This window comes from Arachis stenosperma, chromosome 9, assembly GCF_014773155.1.
Source record: "Arachis stenosperma cultivar V10309 chromosome 9, arast.V10309.gnm1.PFL2, whole genome shotgun sequence".
NCBI lineage: Eukaryota > Viridiplantae > Streptophyta > Magnoliopsida > Fabales > Fabaceae > Arachis > Arachis stenosperma.
This window is the reverse complement of record NC_080385.1, coordinates 30,047,156-30,066,860: the sequence shown is the minus strand read 5'-3', so window position 1 is coordinate 30,066,860 and position 19,705 is coordinate 30,047,156. Positions and strand designations below refer to the sequence as shown.

The 19,705-nt window shown below is 34.0% G+C and overlaps 2 protein-coding genes across 2 annotated transcripts; both read right to left on the bottom strand.

Moving 5' to 3' along the window:
- Window positions 1–2,643: 2,643 nt before the first annotated feature.
- LOC130951912 (probable L-cysteine desulfhydrase, chloroplastic) lies at window positions 2,644–5,556 on the bottom strand. Its single transcript, XM_057880659.1, has 2 exons — window positions 3,831–5,556; window positions 2,644–2,914 (listed from the first exon to the last, which is right to left on the bottom strand). The coding sequence occupies exon 1, from the start codon at window positions 5,194–5,196 to the stop codon at window positions 3,835–3,837; it is 1,362 nt and encodes a 453-aa protein (XP_057736642.1). The 5' UTR covers window positions 5,197–5,556; the 3' UTR covers window positions 2,644–2,914; window positions 3,831–3,834.
- Window positions 5,557–7,249: 1,693 nt separating this feature from the next.
- Window positions 7,250–10,444, bottom strand: LOC130951078 (uncharacterized). Its single transcript, XM_057879689.1, has 3 exons — window positions 10,121–10,444; window positions 9,543–9,703; window positions 7,250–8,073 (listed from the first exon to the last, which is right to left on the bottom strand). The coding sequence occupies exons 2-3, from the start codon at window positions 9,688–9,690 to the stop codon at window positions 7,931–7,933; spliced, it is 291 nt and encodes a 96-aa protein (XP_057735672.1). The 5' UTR covers window positions 9,691–9,703; window positions 10,121–10,444; the 3' UTR covers window positions 7,250–7,930.
- Between the last annotated feature and the right edge of the window lie 9,261 nt (window positions 10,445–19,705).

The window sequence follows — 19,705 nt, the reverse complement described above, 5'->3', positions numbered from 1 at the left end:
AACTCTTTCAATATAAATCGAATCAAATGAATTCAGTTTAGTAAGATCAGTAGTAAATCAAAACAATTAGATTCGATTTATTATAATAGATTTTTTTACCCATACATCTTATAGTAAATCGAAATAAATGAATTCGATTTACAAGAGAGAAAACTCTAGGTAAATCGAATCAAATAGACTTGAATTACTCCGAAATGCAAACAACATAAATTGACACCAAATGATTCGATTTAGTGTTGATATACTCTATCTAAAAGATTCGAATTAGCTTGATTTAAATTACAGCCACAGTTCCCTCTTCCCCCACAATCCCATGCGAGGAAGAATTCTAAGATCACAACACGAAAAGGTTCAAAACTGCAGATATAGAGAACGATTCATATCGTATATATCTATCGATTGGACAAAGTCGCGCTATATTATTGGTAACATCAATGAAAATGTGAGTAAATAAAATCTCTTTTCTTTAAATTAAATTAGAAATGTTAGCAATATTTAGTGACTTAGAGTATTTAATTATAAATATTAGTTAGAGTAGTGATTAAAAATTTTATTAGAATTTTTAAATTAAAAATACCAGTGATATTATTGATTTAAGATTGTTTTTAATTAGAGTTTTTTTTTTTAATTAGAAATGTTAGTGCTGGGTGCATATGGATTTAGAGATTTGATTTTTACGAATAAGGTTAAAATAGCATGTACGGTGGAAAACACCATGATTAAAGCATATATGTTGTAATTCGGATTTAATATTTTAAGATAATATTGTCATCATTTTGTTAAAAAATACTCAATATATTGTAAGATTATAATTTTGGCTATTTTTTTTTCAATGGAACATGCATAATTTAAATTTTTTTTAATATAGTTATTTGTTAATTTTATTATGGTTCTTAGTATTTTTTTTTATCATTATACAGCTAACCCAATTTATTATCAGCATGAAAAGATAATATAGTATGTTTTTGGGCAACCAGATCATACTATATTTAGAGATGGTTGAATTATACCATTTGACGAAGTTTAACTACTACTGATTTAAGTTGGACGAACTGTTAGTTAATAATTTTATAAAAAGATAGCATCCAAGAACGCATATTTTTCATATGTCATTCGACAAATACACTATTATATTACAAGATGTGACGTACCAGTTACGCTTTTTGGTTGACGATAACTATATTAGTGGATGTTTGACGAATTTTGAGACATATATCAAGGATAGTGATCGTTGGTTTTCTAGTAATCTACAATTTTGGCACCTCTATTGAGCTAACAGAGCTCAGCATATACTCTATTTTAATGTCGTCCCAAATTCAAGATTGTCACAGTTATATTTGGAGTGGTGGTATTAGCATGGACGGAAGGTCTTATCGCAGGAGCTCTTCTTCGATGATCCCAAAACAGTTTCAATTCTGGCAGAAGTTGCATAGCGAAATGCAAGATAGACATCTCTCATAGAGTAGGTGCCTAATGTCGTGTTGAGAGGAGGGATCACAATTTGAAAGAGAATATACAAAAATATAAACAAACTTATTAAATGCAAATTTTTTTCCAACGAAAAACAATTTTAAAAGTTGAATTCACTTGTTCAGTTTTATTGATGAACTTTGTCTATCTTGTTTCGCAGTTCGAAGCACTTGAGTTGTCAATGATAAAAGTAATTTTTATACGTCTTGCATTTATGTAGTAATATCTTGCCAAATCTTACGAGTGAAATATAAAAATAACAAATATGCTTCTCTTTTTATGTTATACAATTATTTTTTTGTCAAACCAAATAATTTTATATGCAGTCTGTTCAAGTCAGCATTTTCATGTATTATATATAATATTTCAAATCAATTAAATTTTTGCAAATGTTTTGATAAAAAAGTTATACCATATAATAATTTTTTAAAGAAAATAATCAATTAATAAGTTTTTAATAAAATAAACTAATTATTTGTCAAATAATATTCAATAAAATTTAATTCTTTTATATTTTTGTATTACAATTTAAAATATTATATAATAATTAATTTTAATAAGTAAAAAATAATTCATACTTTGTGTATTTATATATTTTATATTTATTTATTAAAAAGTAAAAATTACATATATCATTAAAATATTATATATTAAAATATATTTATTTATTTATGTATTAGTGTATTATGTATTTATTATAGTTCATTAATTTTTTTTATAATAATTTTTATTTTTTTTAATGAAATTTAAATAATTTATAAAAACATATTACATTCAATGCGGACAAAATTTTGTACTTATTTTAGACACCCGTGGAAGGTGTATCTTAATTCTTGACATTCGATCTAAAATTGGGTTGGATGTATTAGCTGTTATAAATTTTAACGGAGTCTAATTTTGGTGTTTATTGGACAAGTCAAAAGCATTTTCCTAGAGATCAAGGCAACGGTGAAAACAGGGTCAAGTAATAAGTTTAATTTTAATTGAGAAATGAATTCTCTCAATTTTTTTTAATAATTAAGAGTGTAAAGTGTAATTTTTTATTATTAATTTTATAAATAAAACAAAAAATAAATATAAAAAAATAATAAAAAATTAAAAATTATATTTTACCTTCTCAATTTTTTTTTTTATAAATTGAGAGAATCTATTCCCTTTTAATTGAGACAATGATGGTTGAAACTTGGAGGAATGCAACATTCAGAGAATCACGATTATATTTATATATTTACAAATATAATGCCATGCGTTTTCAACACCAAAGTTAACTACGCTCTGAATTGAGCTCCAGAAAGCGCCAAAACGACGCAGTTTTTACTGTTGTCTACAAAATCATGTATGGAGAGAGTTCATGGTACCGAAACCATCACCACCTAATAGAGCTTGAACGCATTCATAGCTCTTTTACTGTTATTCACCTAAAAGTCTTCTTCGACACATTTTGCTGCAATGAAAAACACTTTTGTCATATTGATATCTTATAGCAGAGTCGAAAAAAAAATATATCAAAACTAGAATAATATTAAACCAATATATATACCTAGAAAGCAATTTTGTGGTTGGGAAAACAAGAAATACGACATCAAATAATTAAACCAATATGTTAAATAAGATTATTAAAATGTTATGCAGTAATAATTTGAACATATTCAATTATTCTTACATTTTGTCTATTAATTGTTATAAAAAAAATATTGCTGTGATGCACTTGGTTGTGACACCAAAGAAATCCTCACTTTCTCCGATTGAGAATCTAGAGTCTAGACAGTGTATTTGAACCTTAATTATTAACACTAGCACAGAAAATGATAATGAAATTCTAGTTCTGTAATCTGATTATAAACCTTAGTGATTTCTCAATAATGGCTAAACTAAGTTTTTGTTTCATAAGTTTGAGCAAAGCATTTAAAGGTGACGGAGCAAAACATTTAAAGGTGACGAATGTGTTTTAATCCACAGCGCAGAAAACAGTGACAGACTGACAGTAATCGCTAATTATTCATTAAAACGATGAAAAAATGAAGCATATTTGTTCTCTAGCAGACTAGCACTAGCAGCGAAGCTCTGAACTATCAACGTAGCACTCACATGATAGAGCAATACTGCAGGAAAAAAACTGGAGGAAAAGTAAATTGACATCATGTCCCAACGAATTGACTAAAGAGGAAAATTTGGCATCAATCTTCTAACATAAAAGTTGGTAATTGGGATTATGTTAGATTGTACGCAATCATGTTTCACCGTAGGAGCCCCTTACAGAATCAATTATTCAATCTTTCCAAACTCACTTATCACAAAAATTGAAATGACATTCAACGGATTAGATGGATAACATAACAGAGCATATAATATATACATACCTCTTCAAGTGGAAAGCTGAGCACAAGTAAAGCCACTGTTCACAAGCTGGTCAACGGCATCTCTGAACTTATAATAGTCCTCAACTTTGTTGTACACCTGATGAGAAATCCGAGCATAGCCGGTGACCACATCCCCCGCGGAGATCGCGGCTGCCGGCGCTCGAAAATAAATAGGGACCTCAACCCCAAATTCATCCCTCAAATGAGTCCTCAACCTAGCCACATCCAAATCACACTTAATCCCCAAGCAAGCCGGCAATCCAACCATGGCCATACTCGCACACATCTCCGGCGGGCTTCCGAGATGTGTCCCCCAAGCCGCAGCCAGCATCTGACCCATCTCAACAACCTTTTCATGGTTCCTCCTCTTAATCCCCTGAATTCCCCCTTCAAACCTGTTCACAAATTCCAGCACATCAGGCACCACAAGCTGTGCACTATAGTCCCTATTCCCTATCCATGCACTCTCAACGGCTAAACCGTTGCCGTACTCATGAGACACCACAGGGTGATGCAGATCGCAAGAACTGGAGTTCTTGCGACTGTACAAAAACGCAATCGACGGTGGACAAAAGAACCACTTGTGCAAATTGCTAGTGTAAAAGTCAGCGCCAATTTCTTGCATGTCAACGCTGGTACACCCAATCCCGTGCGCCGCATCCACAAAAACTTTATCCACACTTTCCTCTCTGCAGATCCTAACTAACTCCTTCACGGGGATCACCACGCTGGGCATCGAAGTCACGTGATCGATAACTGCCAGTCTAACCGTTTTGCCTCCAGATTTCGCTCTTTCCAATGCGCAACGGAATTCTGTTATGATTTCGTTGGGGGAAGTTAGGGGGAAGGGGAGGGGGACCTCGATGACATCACCGCCGGCGCGTGACACGTACGCCTCCACAGACTTCTTGACGGAGCCGTATGCGTAGTGGAGCATGACGACGGCGTCGACGCCTTTATGGAACCTTCCCTCATGGAAGGCCCAGGCGGTTTGTTGGAGGACGACGGAGGCGGCGGTGGTTGCGTTGTCGACGATGGAGATCTCGTCGACGTGTTCTGCGTTGACGAGGTCTTTTATGATGGTGCGGGAGTGGAGGATCCCTTTCTTGAGCTCGTTGAAGTAGAAATGGTCAGGCTGCCGCAGGTTGAGGAGCTGCCACCGGCGCTGGGCGGCGATTACGGAGGCAGGGCAACATCCGAAGCTGCCGTTGTTGATGCGCGCGACGGCGGGGTCGTGATGGGAGAATTCCGATTGGAGGTCGGCCTCAGTGATGACGGCGACGGCAGCGGTTGGAGCGAGCTTTGGTTTCTTTGACACGTGACGGTTGGATATAGCATCACCATTGTGGTTGTTATGGGTGGCCATTTTGGAATTGAGAGTGGAGGATGGGAATATTATTGAGAATTGGGAATGAGAACAAAGATAAGTGGTGGTGGAATGGATAATGCAGTGTTTTACAGTACATTATGGTGAGAGAGAAGATGATGGGATGGGATGGGATTGGAGGAGGAATATTATAAAAATGATGACGAGGGAACCAATTTGGAAAGTGGCCCCTTTTTTTTCTATGTAAAGATGATTCATTTTGTTTCTTCAAATTCTGTTCGCAGTTGCATGTATGTAGTAACCCATTTGCTGTCTTCTTTCATGGTTTGATTCTGCGGAAGTTGTAAATTACTCCTGCACTATTGATAGGAACTCAATAGTATGTTATATACGTTTTTATTCAACAATCATTGATACCAGATTTACTGTTTATTAGATATGTGTTCCTACCCCCCAAAATTACAAATTTTATGTTGTTAGTTTAGTCCACACTCCACAATAGGAATATCTGTTTGTTAACAGTTAAGTACAGTAATTAATTTTTTTATTAACTTATAAAAACTTAGATGAGCAGAACACACTGAAGTTTTAAAGCTTTTGATGCACATGACTTATTTAACAACTTTGAAATATCATTATATAAGTAATCATGGTATTTGGTTTAAATTAGCTCCAAAGGTACTTCAATTAATTTTTTAAACTATTAGTGTAATAAGGTAATAAGTATGAAATGAGATTTTTTTTCCCGAAAGAAAAATATGAAATGAGAATAAATATAAATAGGAAAAGTATAGGGTACCAACATATTATTCGCCAACTTCTGCCAACTCTTATTTATATTTGTGTTTCATGAAAGTGTGTTCATAGATGTGTCTAGTAATTAATATATTTTAAATACATATATAAAGAGATACATCCAGAAAATATATCTATAAAGACACTTCTATTAAACACAGTTATAAAAAAGACATTTTTATTAGACACATCCACGAACACACTTTCATGAAACACAATTATAAATAAGAGTTGGTAGAAGTTGGCAGATATGTTGTTGGTAACGTAGCGGAACCGATATAAATATAAGCAACACATTTTTTTTCGCAAGACTATTTTTAATTTGAAGTTAGTTTATATAAATTTTCTTAGTTTATATAAGTATCAAACTATCAAAATTAAAACTATACATCAGTAGCCGAAGAATTGTTTTTATTGGAAAATTTAGAAGGTGATGGACGGCACCATGTTTTTAAGGCCTGATTGCCTGTGTTTTTGTCAACTTCATTTTCCATTATTTTAGCTTCTGTTGTCATTTTCACACATATTTCTATTGTTAATTTTGGAGAAACTGTAACGCAAACACCGATACAATCAGCTTTCAGAGCAATATTCTATAATGAGGTCGATGTTACGTTTGGAAGACTATAATCTTCCAATCCAATAATTTTAAAATTCTTGATAGATACAAACACCGGATACCTAATAGCAACCTAAAGAATGATTTGTAGTCCACCCTCTTAGTTACACCGTGTGCTTTCGAAAGATTCAAATCTACTTTTATAACTACATATATGTATTATCTGTTTTCTTTTTTGGTATTTGTATTATCTGTTTTAAGTGCAACAAGTTTCGAATTTTTTATTTTAATATGGAAGAGTGGAGAGAGTTTTACGTTAATGTTATAAAAAATAGAGTTTTACAGTATTATGGGGGCGCTGCTCTGTACAAGCACAATACGCAGAACACGTATTGTACTGACAATACGCAGACTGTGTATTTATAATACGCAGACTGTGTATTGTAATTTAATATTAAAATAATACAATACGCAGTCTGCGTATTGTAATTTAATATTAAAATAATACAATACGCAGTCTATGTATTGTCTTTATAAATTAAAAAAACATTAATCTGACAATTCGCACTCTGCAAATTCTATAACCCCCATAATTTTGTAAAACACCATAATTTCCAATATTAAAGGATTACACCAATTTTTATCCAATATCCAAAAAAATTAACCACAAGTTTCCCCCCCATAGAATCCTCCATTAAATAAGATAATCAGCATATAATCAGACCAAAAAGGTAATTGCTGACTTTCTTGATCTTGCTGTTGGGCTTTTTTCTTTCTTTTGTGAGGCCCAAGCAATTTTTAAGGTGATGGACAGAACCAAGTTTTTAAGGCCCCCATTACCTGCGTTGTTGCCAACTTCATTTCCCAATTATTTTAGCTTTTGCTGTCATTTCCACACATATCTTCATTGTCAATTTTGGAGACTGTAAGCATTAGGCATACACCGATATACCCAGCATTCACAGCAATAAGCACTTGAGCAGCTAGTAAAAATGGAGTATAAAGATAAACTAATGTCATTACTAGTATAACTAGATTGAAACTCTTAAATAAGATAATCAGCATATAATCAGACCAAAAAGGAAATTGCTGACTTTCTTCATGATCTTTATAGTCAGCATATAATCGAATATCTTAAGTGTTAGTTTTGAGAAAAAAGATTATTAGACATGGTAAGTAACTAGCTTAATTTACTCCTTGTGATGTTATGAAGTGACCTTCATTGGTTATACGATAAAATTCAAAGGGAATACAATAAAACTTACAAATGCAATAAAACGGTAACCTGATCCACTAAGTAGATGCTAAAAGAGTTACTGGTGTGGTGTGATTCACTCTTGCTAGTCCATCATTAAAGCATCCAAAATATATCATTTTTTTCTGCTTTCTATGTAATAAAAGAGAGAGGAACAGCCAGTACTACTTTTTGTTGTCATAAGCAGCGATATTCTGGGGTTCACACTCGGGACTAAATAAACGAACCAGCAAAGCTGTGCTTGCGCTTGTAGTTACAGCACCACAAGCTGCCCAACGAAGACTCCTGGGAATTGTAATTCGAGGGCCTGCAGTGATAATGATGCAAAAACTTAATTACTAGTTGTAGTGGAACTGTGGAAGGACTCAAAAAAGTTGAAAACATTTGCACCCAGAGCTATTTGAAAAATTCATAAGACCATTTTAGAGTGAAACCAGATATATGAAACACATTTACTTTCTTTTCTACAGCTTTATTTTCTTTTTCTCATATTCTATTTAAGGGGTAATTTGCGAGTTGGGATTTTGGAGAGGAGAAGGAAGTGGTTTGTAGTGTAGAATTTCAAAGTATAACACTACAAACCCTCCTTCCCCTCCCTTTCCCTCTAAAACCAACTTACAAACAAACTCATAGCGAACAAGAAAACAAAAAGTGTGACAAATGAAAAATAGTGGCTATTCCCAGTGCAATGTTCACAGATAACAATACAGACTAGCTTCTACCAAAAGAGCAGACAAAAAATCTGCAAAAGTCATATTGGCTCACATTAATAAGTGGATTTCCTATTCTAATTAGACAAGAAAAAGATCCATACATTGTCTATTTGCTTTAATGTCATCATCTAAGGAAGATCAAATGACTATTCTTCGTTTGGTAAATAGAAAAAAGGCCAAAAAAAGAAGCAAGGGCTCAAAGTTGTAACCATTTCAAGAAGCCAAATAAATCACAGGAAAGGAAACATGGAAAAAACATCAAACAGAAGAGTTTGCTGAGATTCAAGTGGGACAATGTCACTACTCTTCTGTAATAGTGCCAATTTGGAAAGTGATTTGGCTTGACCGCTTAAGGATTTGGTGAAGGGTTAGCTACAGATTGGAGGGGTTATATGGGGCTAGCATCAGGAAAAAGTCTTAAGTCAAGCATGGTTCTACCTAATCCATGATTAGGATTCGTCTCTCCCCATTCTTCTATCTTGATCCCAATTCTTTGACTAATTGCAAGTATGGTTGAAGAATCAAAGGGTTAAATGTAGTGAACCTGTTATGTTACCATAATCTTACACTTTACATTGATACTGCTACAAGAGTGTATTGAACCTGTTACATTACTATAATCTTCTGAAAAACATTCAGTGATACTGCTAGCATTATAGCATTACATTGTTTGTTCGTTTCCCATTTCTATATTAGTAATTCTGGACCGAGGTAAGTAGAGCTAAGCATATCTCCCTGTAACCAAGTATTCAGAGTTATATTCTTCCCATTATTTACTAGAATGATGATACTGTTAACTATGGGTCATTAAGGGCTCAGGCGAATACATACATAAAGTACCGAATAACGCACATTAAAAAATGATAAAAAAAAAACATGTATTATGTTTATAAATGAGTGAACTTTTGAAATTTGCTTGTGAAAGACATTCATAAATGCAAGGAAGCAGAAACTAAAACTTTACCATTATGATAAATGTAGCATTTCACCAAACACTTAGAAGGCATGTGAAAAATAATAAGATGCACAGACATAAACAAGGGAACAAAAGAAAAAAACAAACCATAGTGCAATCGGCACAGGACCCAAAATCCTAAGGCTCCACCAACACTGTATATCCCTGCAGTGTGTCTCATCAACCTGGAGCAAGGTTTTGCATCAGACCTCATCAGGTCACCATCGGAAAATCCCAAGAAACGCCGCAGCGACATCTTATTACTTTAGCTGACACAATTCATTAGCACCATATTAGAAGAATGAATGATTATTCAATCTAGCTACTGGTTCACTCGATCAATGGTTCAACCGTAGTAAAAAAATTAGCAAGAACTGAACAATTATTAGCAAAAAGTTAACAAATCAACAAGAACAGTAACAGCAACAATCACTAAACAAATCAACAAGAACCATAACAGCAATAACTACAAGAATTGAACAATTATTAGCAAAAACTTTAAGTAATCAAGAATAATAACAGCAAATAAATTCAATCACTGCAAGAAATGAACATCTATGCAATAACAACATAGCAATTTACAACAAGAATCAGCAACAAGAAGAACAACTAACAGAGGCTGAAGAAGAACAATCAGTGAGGAGATACTGAAGAGCTGAATCGAGGAACAGAGTCGCGCACTATACCTGAACGCCGGAAGGGATGGAACTGCAGGCGAGTCGGGATGAAGGAGACGGCAACGAGAGGCAGAAGACGACGGCAGAGCTCGCGGAGTGGCGGACAGAGGAACTCGCAGCTTCAATCTCTGGGAGAGGAAGGGCACGTACCGTCGGAGATGAGGGAGACTATCACGGCGGAGCAGAAAGGACGGCGGCGTCTGGAGAAGAACTGGACGCTGGTGGCTGCCGCAGAATGGGACGGTGTTGGCCTGCTGGGAGTGTGGCGGACTGGAGGTGGCGACTGGACAACGAAGAACTGAAAATGAGAAAGAGCTTATCTGTCTATATGAAAAAAATCTAAAAACTTGAAAAACATTCATAAAAAGAAAAAATCACATCTTTATTAACAATCTAAAACTAAATTGTCTAATTTTTCAATAGAAGTTTTCATAAACTAAATTATTTAATAAAATAGTAAGGTTGCGAGAACCGAACTAGTCAATAAATTAGTAGAATGACTAATTCAATGATTCAGTGATTTGATGGGAATTCATCCGATTTAATTAAATAATAAATAAAATTATTAAAAATTTAATATATAATTTTAAATATTTAAATTTAATCATTTCTAATATAATAAAATTTAAACTTTTACAATTCCATATAATAAGTTGTTCATAATTTATCATTAAAAATTTATATACAATTTCAAACATCAAAGTTTATAACTAAAAGAAATCAAACCACATAATATTCTACCACCAAAAAACATCATTGTGAATTTGTGAGAGCATTGTCTTGCCACTGTTAATCACTTTTGTGATTATTCCATCTTTATTCTTCAACATACAGTAAAAAAAATTAACCATTAACAAAATTAACTCAAGAACTTCAGAAAATCAATAACTCACAATAAGTAAAAATATAAAAAAAATTAGTATTATACTATGAGGGCTGCTACACATCCATATAACCATATAACCAAGTTGGCCCAAGTCCAAATAGAATTGGGCGCATTAAACGGTGAGTGAAAACACGCGCGCTAGAGACGAAAGAAATCCCTCATTTTTCATTCGCGCTTCATTATGAAAAAACGTTACATCTTCTCCAACACGAAATCAATACACGAAACCACTCATTCTCTTCGAATCTCTCTCAACAGGGAGTGGATCCTCCCCAGTGGGAAAAAAACTGGATGGTATCTAGTGAAAAATCTCACCCTTCATTGCTTTCTCTCTCTCATTTATTTCTGGTCTCACTTGTAGAATTAAAGGTGGGAGATTATACTTTATTCTCTCCAGTGACAAAAAAATGGAGAGGATCCATTTTTCTCTCAATATCACTCAAACTTCAATCACATTCTCTGCGGAAACCACTACTGGAAAGGAATCGGAAGAAGATTTCGCAAGCAACAACCAGAAACGAACGAAAATAGCAACAAAGACTACCAAAGATATGAGAAAATTACTGTTCATTTGAAATCTTGATTTGTCGCGTTTCTCCTAGTTGTATTTTAGTTTTACTGGATTGATTTGCTTCGTTTAGTAGATTGAACTATTGTGAATGATTTTTACAGTATAACTAGGCTTAGAATGAAATTTATTGTTATTTTCATTCAATTCAGTGAATAGTGTAACTAGGGCTTTAAGATATACGTGCTTGTTCTTATTGGTGTGGATAGTTTAACTAGAGCTTTGAAATTGGTTATTACTATCTTCAGTACTTCTTTTGCATGGAAGAATACTATTCTTGTTGATTGAAAGTTGATCATCATTTATTAACTACATGAACGTTTTTCGGTTCGGTACCCTTTGTGATTTTGGTTCTGTGCATGAATGAGTTTCGGTTCGGGGGCTTGTGGCATTTTAATTGACTTGACTAAGATATACATGCTTATGCTTGTTGATGTATTCAATGAAGTATTGACCAAAATTTTTCATTACAGCAAAATAGAACAAGACAATATCTCCCTTTCTACAAATTTTTCAAGCATGAGTTACACTTGTCAGCAATTTCAGCAGAAAAATTGACAATATCTCGAGACTTGATGTAAATGAGTTTTGTTTAGGACAATTGACATTAGAGACAACTCTTTCACTTTGATAAGCCATACTACTGTAAATTGTCTCATTATATTGGATAGATTTCAGCACGAATGGTAGTTAACCTTGATACTTAAAGAAAGATATCAAGTTTCAGTAAGAGAGTTTAAAGAAGCCAATTTGTAAATGTCATTTTGAAAGAACACCTAATTCATGAAATTTGAAAAACTTTTCTTTTGGAAGATGTTGATTTGATTAAGATATACGTGCTTGTTCTTATTTGTGCGGATAGTTTAATAGAGCTTTGAAATTGATTGTTACTATCTTCAGTACTTCTTTTGCATGGAGGAATACTATTCTTGTTTATTGAAAGTTAATCATCATTTATTAACCATATGAACGTTTTTCGATTCGGTGGCCTTTGTGATTTTGGTTCTGTGCATGAATGAGTTTCGGTTCGATGGCTTGCAGCATTTTAATTGACTTGATTAAGATATACATGCTTGTGCTTGGTGATGTATTCAATGAAGTATTGACCGAAATTTTTTATTACAGCAAAACAGAACAAGACAATGGCAACAATGAAGGAGAAGTCGCACTATAACGTAAGTAGATTAAATATATTTATCCGCTTTCATTCGAATAATATTTATTTTGTATTATAAATATATCCTCACATTCTGTTTCAAAACTTGCAAAAAACTCATTATTTCAGATACCAAACAAAGGCAATAGCAACAATGTACAGGGATATGAGTCAAGAAAAGAAAGATATAGTTGAAGAAATGGGATTTGGTGCCCTGGCAAATGTCCCAGAAATGAATGTCTCTAATACTTTGTTGAAAGAATTGCTTGATCGCTTTGATGAAGAAAAATGATGCCTGAAAACTTTCTAGGGAAAAATATACATAACTCCTCGAAAAGTAACAGCTGCCCTGGGCATAACCAACGGAGATAATACACTTTCCACTTACTGCTTATTTTCAGTTCATTGGTGTCCAGAAAATTAAATTGACCATTTTTGACTGATTTTTGCTATTAAAATATTATAGAAAATCTTTTTCCTGATAAGGTCGATTACAACAACCTGAATCCAACAGACAAGGAATGTGCTGGATATGAGTGTATAAGGAGAGGAGAACCGAAAAAAATTCAAGAGGACTTTTGTTGTCTTCATACAAAAGTGCTTCTTGCTCCCCACAACGGTAAGTGTGACCTCCCCAATCCATATGCCACCGGTCTTTCATGTGGACAACATTCGGGAATGGGATTGGGCAAAACATGTGCTCAACTTCTTGATGAAAGGAGTTGAAAACAAGAGAAAGGGGAGAAAACAGTCTGTTGATGGCTGTGTTTTTGTATTAATGTTGATATACTTCTACAAAACCAAGTTCTCCTGCCCGTTTGCACCTGATGCTCCCCCTGCACCGTGTGTGGCCCATTGGACAAGGCAAATGATGCTTGAACGGATTTCATCCGAAGCAATAGAACCATTGGTAAATACTCTATTAAAATTCCCCCAAAAATTTGCTTTTAAATGCTTTTAAAATACTCTACTAACTAAATAAACTTATGTTTTAGGTTATAATTAATTTATTTGTCCTACTTGCAATTGTTAGTTTGTTCATTTGAATGTTTCTGCATTAAGAAACATTTTTCTTGATGATTAAATAGTTGTCATATACTATTCACCATATGAATATTTTTCGGTTCCGTGGGATTGCTTTATTTGGTTCACCGGATTGTTAATGTGTTTTTTTTATGATTAAATAATTGAATCCTTGTTTCTATTTTAGGGACTTCTGTACAGAAAGGAAAAAAAGAAAGAAAAAACAAAAACAAGTAACTTGGACAAGAAAGAAATAGGAAAGAACATAAAAAAAGAAAATTGTTGAGATGGATTCTTCATCGAAAGAGGAAAGATTTTCCAAATCTAAATCCGGAAGCCAGTAAGTTTAATTTTCATATTGATTTTATTTAACTTGTATTTGCTTAAATTTGTTCTTATGCGCTTATTCTTATGTATTGCAGAGAAGAAGAAATAAAAAAGAAAAAAACCGGAACAAAGAAAAGAAAACAACCACCGAAGGTGGTTAAAAAATAAACTAAAAAAACAAATCCTGTGCCGATAGATTCAGAGAGCACAAGCGAATCTGAAAGCCAGTAAGTATTGCGTAATTTCTATGAGACATTTTGTTGATTGCATATGTATCACGTTTTGTTCAGCAAATGAATTTCGGTTCGGTGAGCTTCTAATTTTTGTTTTAGCACTATAATGTAGTTCGGTTCGGTGGTGTCTGTCAATTTGGTTGACTTCATTGTTAGTGTCTTGTCTCCGGTATAAATTCGATGTGTTTATCTGTATTTCAGAGAAAATGAAATCGAGAAAACACTCGTAATAAAAAGAAAACAACCGCAAAGGGTAGCAAAAACACAAGCCCAATCTGACAAGGAGTAAGTTTCTCGAATCATATTTTCTTTTATTGATACTTACGTTCTAAGTTCCTTGATACTTATTTTATGAACTTTCAGAACTGAACAAGGAAAAGACAATGCTGCGAAAAGAAGAAATCGAGCATTGGAGACTATAAGAGAAAAGAGATCAAAGAAAAGAAATGATGGAGCTCAGTTAGCAAACATTGCTCCGTTTCAATTTGACTCTCCAAAGGCACAAAATGAATTCTCTCAAACATAAGATTCAGTTTATTATTCCCGATTTCTTTTTCTTTCTTTGCTTACTTTTGCTACAAGCTTTTCTAATTCCTCTAGATTCAATTACTAATATTTATTTTTCTTGCTTAGAGTGTCGACTGTAAATCTGGATAGCGAGCAACTCTTACAGACTCAAGGAAACTCTACACCTTCTGTAAATGCCGCGAGCAATACCAGGTAAATTGGTTCACTGCATATTGTACTTTCGGTTCAGTGGTTGTCCAAAAATGAATTTAATGTGTTTCTAGACCTCTGCTTTTAATCTTGGTTTCTAATTTTAATTTGTTATCTTTTTTAAGGAAAAATACCCCGGAAAGCACGGTAAAATATTTTAGAAAAAAGAAAATCTTTCCAAGTGTTATATCGAAAATGATATTTTCGATAAAGATATTATTGAACTCTTTGACAAGCCAATGTTCAACAAGAATAGGCTTCAATCATTCCAAGTGCCAAAAATATTTTGATCAACCTCCAAATACATGTTAGAATTAACTTTGGATTGGAGCCTTTTAGGTACTCCTTTAAGTACTCTTTATTAATCGATTGACACAAATGTGGAAATCGAAGAGGCAGACTCGATAGAGGTCAGCTGTATCGAAGAAGAGGTTACTGGTGTCGAAGATGGTAGACAGAAAACCGAATCGAAGGCAAAAGTTTCAATCTCTAAAGTAATTTGTCGGTTGAAAAAAAAAAGTGAAGATTAACCACATAGGATTCATTGAGGATGGTCAATTGATGAAGGAGAGAATTTTAATAGACTAAGACTCGTTAAGAAAGAGCGAAGCAATCAAAGAAGTGAAAAAGTTAATAAGTGAAGATGGTTAGTGGTAGTTACAGACGACACTCAAAGAGAGCGGGAACGGTTATTCAAGGATTGATGGACATTGAAGTTATATCTGAATTTGATTGGTCGAAGACTTCCATAAATACGTGAAAGATCGAAGGAACAAAGGTTGGAATCTTTTTAGAGAAAACACTCACACACACTCACATCCCAGCGACTTTCTGAGTCAGTCAAGAGTCTTTTTCTTTGAAGAGTTCCTTCCATATCTTTACTTTTCATTTAAATTCCCTGCAACTTTCCTTTTCATGCAATTTATCTTCTTTGCAATGTCATTTCGATTCCTTTAAATTCAGCAACTTTTATCCTTTCCCGTCTTTACCTTTCAATTTGTCCTTTATTTTTCCAAACACTTTTCCTTTATTTAATTTGATTTTTTTTTTATTCAAGACATTTAAATTTTATTGTTCACTTTGAATTTCTGCAAAGCTTGGTTCCTTCTACTTTGTCACTGTCAAAGGCATGGATTTTGATGCAAAATAAAACTGGTACTCATAAAGAGGAGTAGGTTTTGCTCCCAGACCATTAGATATCGAACCACAATCGATTTGCTAAAAATCGACAAAACAAATTGGCATGCTCGGTGGGATAGTTTTAAAATTTAATTGTGTCAAAATTTGTTACTTTCAACTGTTGCATTGTGCATGCAGTGTTGATATTTGGTACATGAGATTAAGAAGTGGTAGAATTATTATCATGTCTGACGAAGTTTCAAATGGCAATGCAGAAACAAGTAATAATGCCCCAATAACTGCTACACAAATTTCTGCAAATTTGATTCCACATGCAGAGTATAATTCTGGGGAGAATATTGCAGTTATTGATGCAAGTGTTGGTGAAAGTGGGCAAAATTCACGCCTTAGGATCACTCCAGTTCAGAATCAACCGCAAGTAACGCATGTTGGCTTCCATTTGGCCTTCCTTCTGGCTATACGCCTCCTATGGGCAGTTACACATTTCCAGTCAGATTTGGAAATATGCCAGGTACGGTTTCTAACCAACCTTCTTTCTCATATCCCGACGTTTATCGAGATTACCAAGTGGGCTCCTTGTCAAATAATTCAGGATCGATGGCTGAGTTTCGACAATATATTGACAAAAGCCATTATGATTTAGTCAACCTATTGACTCACCATATGACTACTATTCTGAATCCTATCCTGGCTGACAATGAGTCAAAATATGATCGACTGGTTAAACAAGTCGAGAGAATTACTCGAATTGTCGATTATAATGAGGGGCAACCTATACCCTAAGATTTGGTAGTAGACCAGGAGAACATAGGATATAATAAGGAGAATGTATTTAACAATCCTGAAAGGGAAGAAAATATCCCTTATCTCGTTTGATGAGATCAAAATGCTGATGAAGTTTTGAATAGACTTCACACATAGCATGGATATCATTGCCAGGTGACAAGGATTGTCGAGGATGTCCTCAATGGAATGGGTATCAACGTGGGTCTCATGCATCAACCATATTTTGTTTCTACTTTTCCTTCTGCAGTGCAAATGACAGAAGTGCCAATGGGTGTAAAAAATCCCAAATAATTACAAAATTTGCAGGAGAGGCTGGAGAGTCAACTGTCGAGCATATAGCTTCCTATATGGTCGAATTAGGAAATTTGGCAGATAATGAAAACCTGAGAATGAAGTTTTTTCCTGCTTCATTAACAAAAAATGCTTTCACTTGGTTTTCAAATCTGAGACCCAGTTCGATTTTATCGTGGGCACAATTGGAAAATACTTTTCATGCTCAATTTTATAGAGCAGAATTGAATGTCTCGTTGACAGATTCACTTGCAATAGAACGAGATGATGGAGAATCGATAAATGACTATATAATTCGATTCAAAAATGCTCGCAAATCAATGTTATGTGTCGGTTCCTGAAAGCGAGATCGTCAAAATAGCCATAAAAAGTATTGGCTTGTATATGCGTCGAAAATTACTCAATATGTATATTCCTGATTTAGCCTATTTGGCTGACAGAGTTCAACAAGTTGAAAAAATAAAAGAAGAAAAGAAGAAAGAAAGAGAAATGGTTGAATATGAGTTTGTTGAAAACAATATTCAATGATGATAAGTATTTTTGCTTTTATCCATCTAGTAAAAGAAAAATTATCAAAAATAATATTTTTAACAAGATATTGTTGAATTCTTCGACAAGTCAATGTTCGACAAATTCGAACTTTATCAAGTTACAGGTGCATATTGGAATACTTTGGAAGGAGTTGCGTACTTTATTAAGGTATGTACAAGTATGTCTGTGAAAAGAAGTTCTTGAGAAGCGGTTATTGGTAGTTGTTAGATATAACTGTGGAAAAGAGAAATTTTTTTTTCAACTTTGAAACTCTATGAAGTTGATCAAATTTTAGATGAGAAAAAGTTTCTCTGTTCACTTTGGAAATTGTGAAGTTGAAAATTTGAAAAAAATTTTATGATATTTTTGAATCATTAAATATGACAACTCTCTGACCATAATGATCTGAGAAAAAAAAGAAAAATTACCATTATTTGGGTAATATGTTGTCATAAAAAAATTCGATGAGGTATCGAAAATGAATACGGCTGAAAATATTCAACAAAATTTCGAAGATCCAATAGTTCGACAAACAGCCACTTTGCCTTAAGATGTCGAAAACAAATGCTTGGGGGCATTTCTTATATCGAAGATAATTTTTCTTCGATAGATTGAGAAAAAGAAAGCATTGTTGAAATATGGGATTCTTTATCCATTTTATTATCCTTGACTCTTCAAGAATGACAAGATGCTTCACTAATATTTTGTCATGTGCTACGTGAAAATATTTGTGAAAATTTATACAATATATAAAGTTGATCAAACAATTATTTTGGGCCAATTTCGAATTGGTCAAGCCATCGAAGACCAATTTCAACAAAAAAGAGTAAACTAGATACTTAGGCTCAATTTTTTCAGAGTCCACAGGATAATTATTCACCTTCGTTTCGTCGATCCCATGCTAGTGGGGTTGGATGGATCAAGAATTAGCAAGAATTTGGTGAATGAAAAAATGAGAGAATAGAACCGCAATAGGCTCGATGTAGTTATTTTTTATCGAGGCCGTGGAAGAGATACCATTTTTTAAGATCGAATTGATGGTAACCAAAGTGGTTGACAGTTGCGTCGTGTTCCATCTACTTCGACCGATCGAGGTAAAGCAGTTGAAACTCCATTCCCAAAAATGGATTAACTATGTCGAGGAAAAGTTGGAGGAAGAACATGAAGAAATGACTGGTACCATCGTCGAAAATATTGAATAATAGTAAGTATTTATACTTTCTTCCTTCTAGTCGAAAAATAAAATACTTAGGGGGGATTTGTTATATCGAAAATAATATTTTCGATAAAGATATTATTGAACTCTTTGATAAGCCAATGTTCGACAAGAATAGGCTTTGATCATTCCAAGTGGCAAAAATATTTCGATCAACCTCCAAATACATGTTAGAATTGACTTTGGATTGGAGCCATTTAGGTACTCCTTTAAGTACTCTCTATTAATTGATTGACACAAATGTGGAAATCGAAGAGGCAGACTCGACAGAGATTAGCTGTATCGAAGAAGAGGTTACTGGTGTTGAAGATGGTAGAAAGAAAACCGAATCGAAGGCAAAAATTTCAATCTCTAAAGCAATTTGTCGGTTGAAAAAAGAAGTGAAGATTAACCACATAGGATTCATCGAGGATGGTCAATCGATGAAGGAGAGGATTTTAATCGACTAAGACTCGTTAAGAAAGAGCGAAGCAATCGAAGAAGTAAAAAAATTAATAAGTGAAGATGGTTAGTGGCAGTTACAGACGACACTCAAAGAGAGCGAGAATGGTCATTCAAGGATTGACGGACGTGGAAGTTATATCTGAATTTGATTGGTCGAAGACTTCCATAAATATGTGAAAGATCGAAGGAACAAAGGTTGGAATCTTTTTAGAGAAAACACTCACACACACTCACATCCCAGCGACTTTCTGAGTCAGTCAAGAGTTTTTTTCTTTG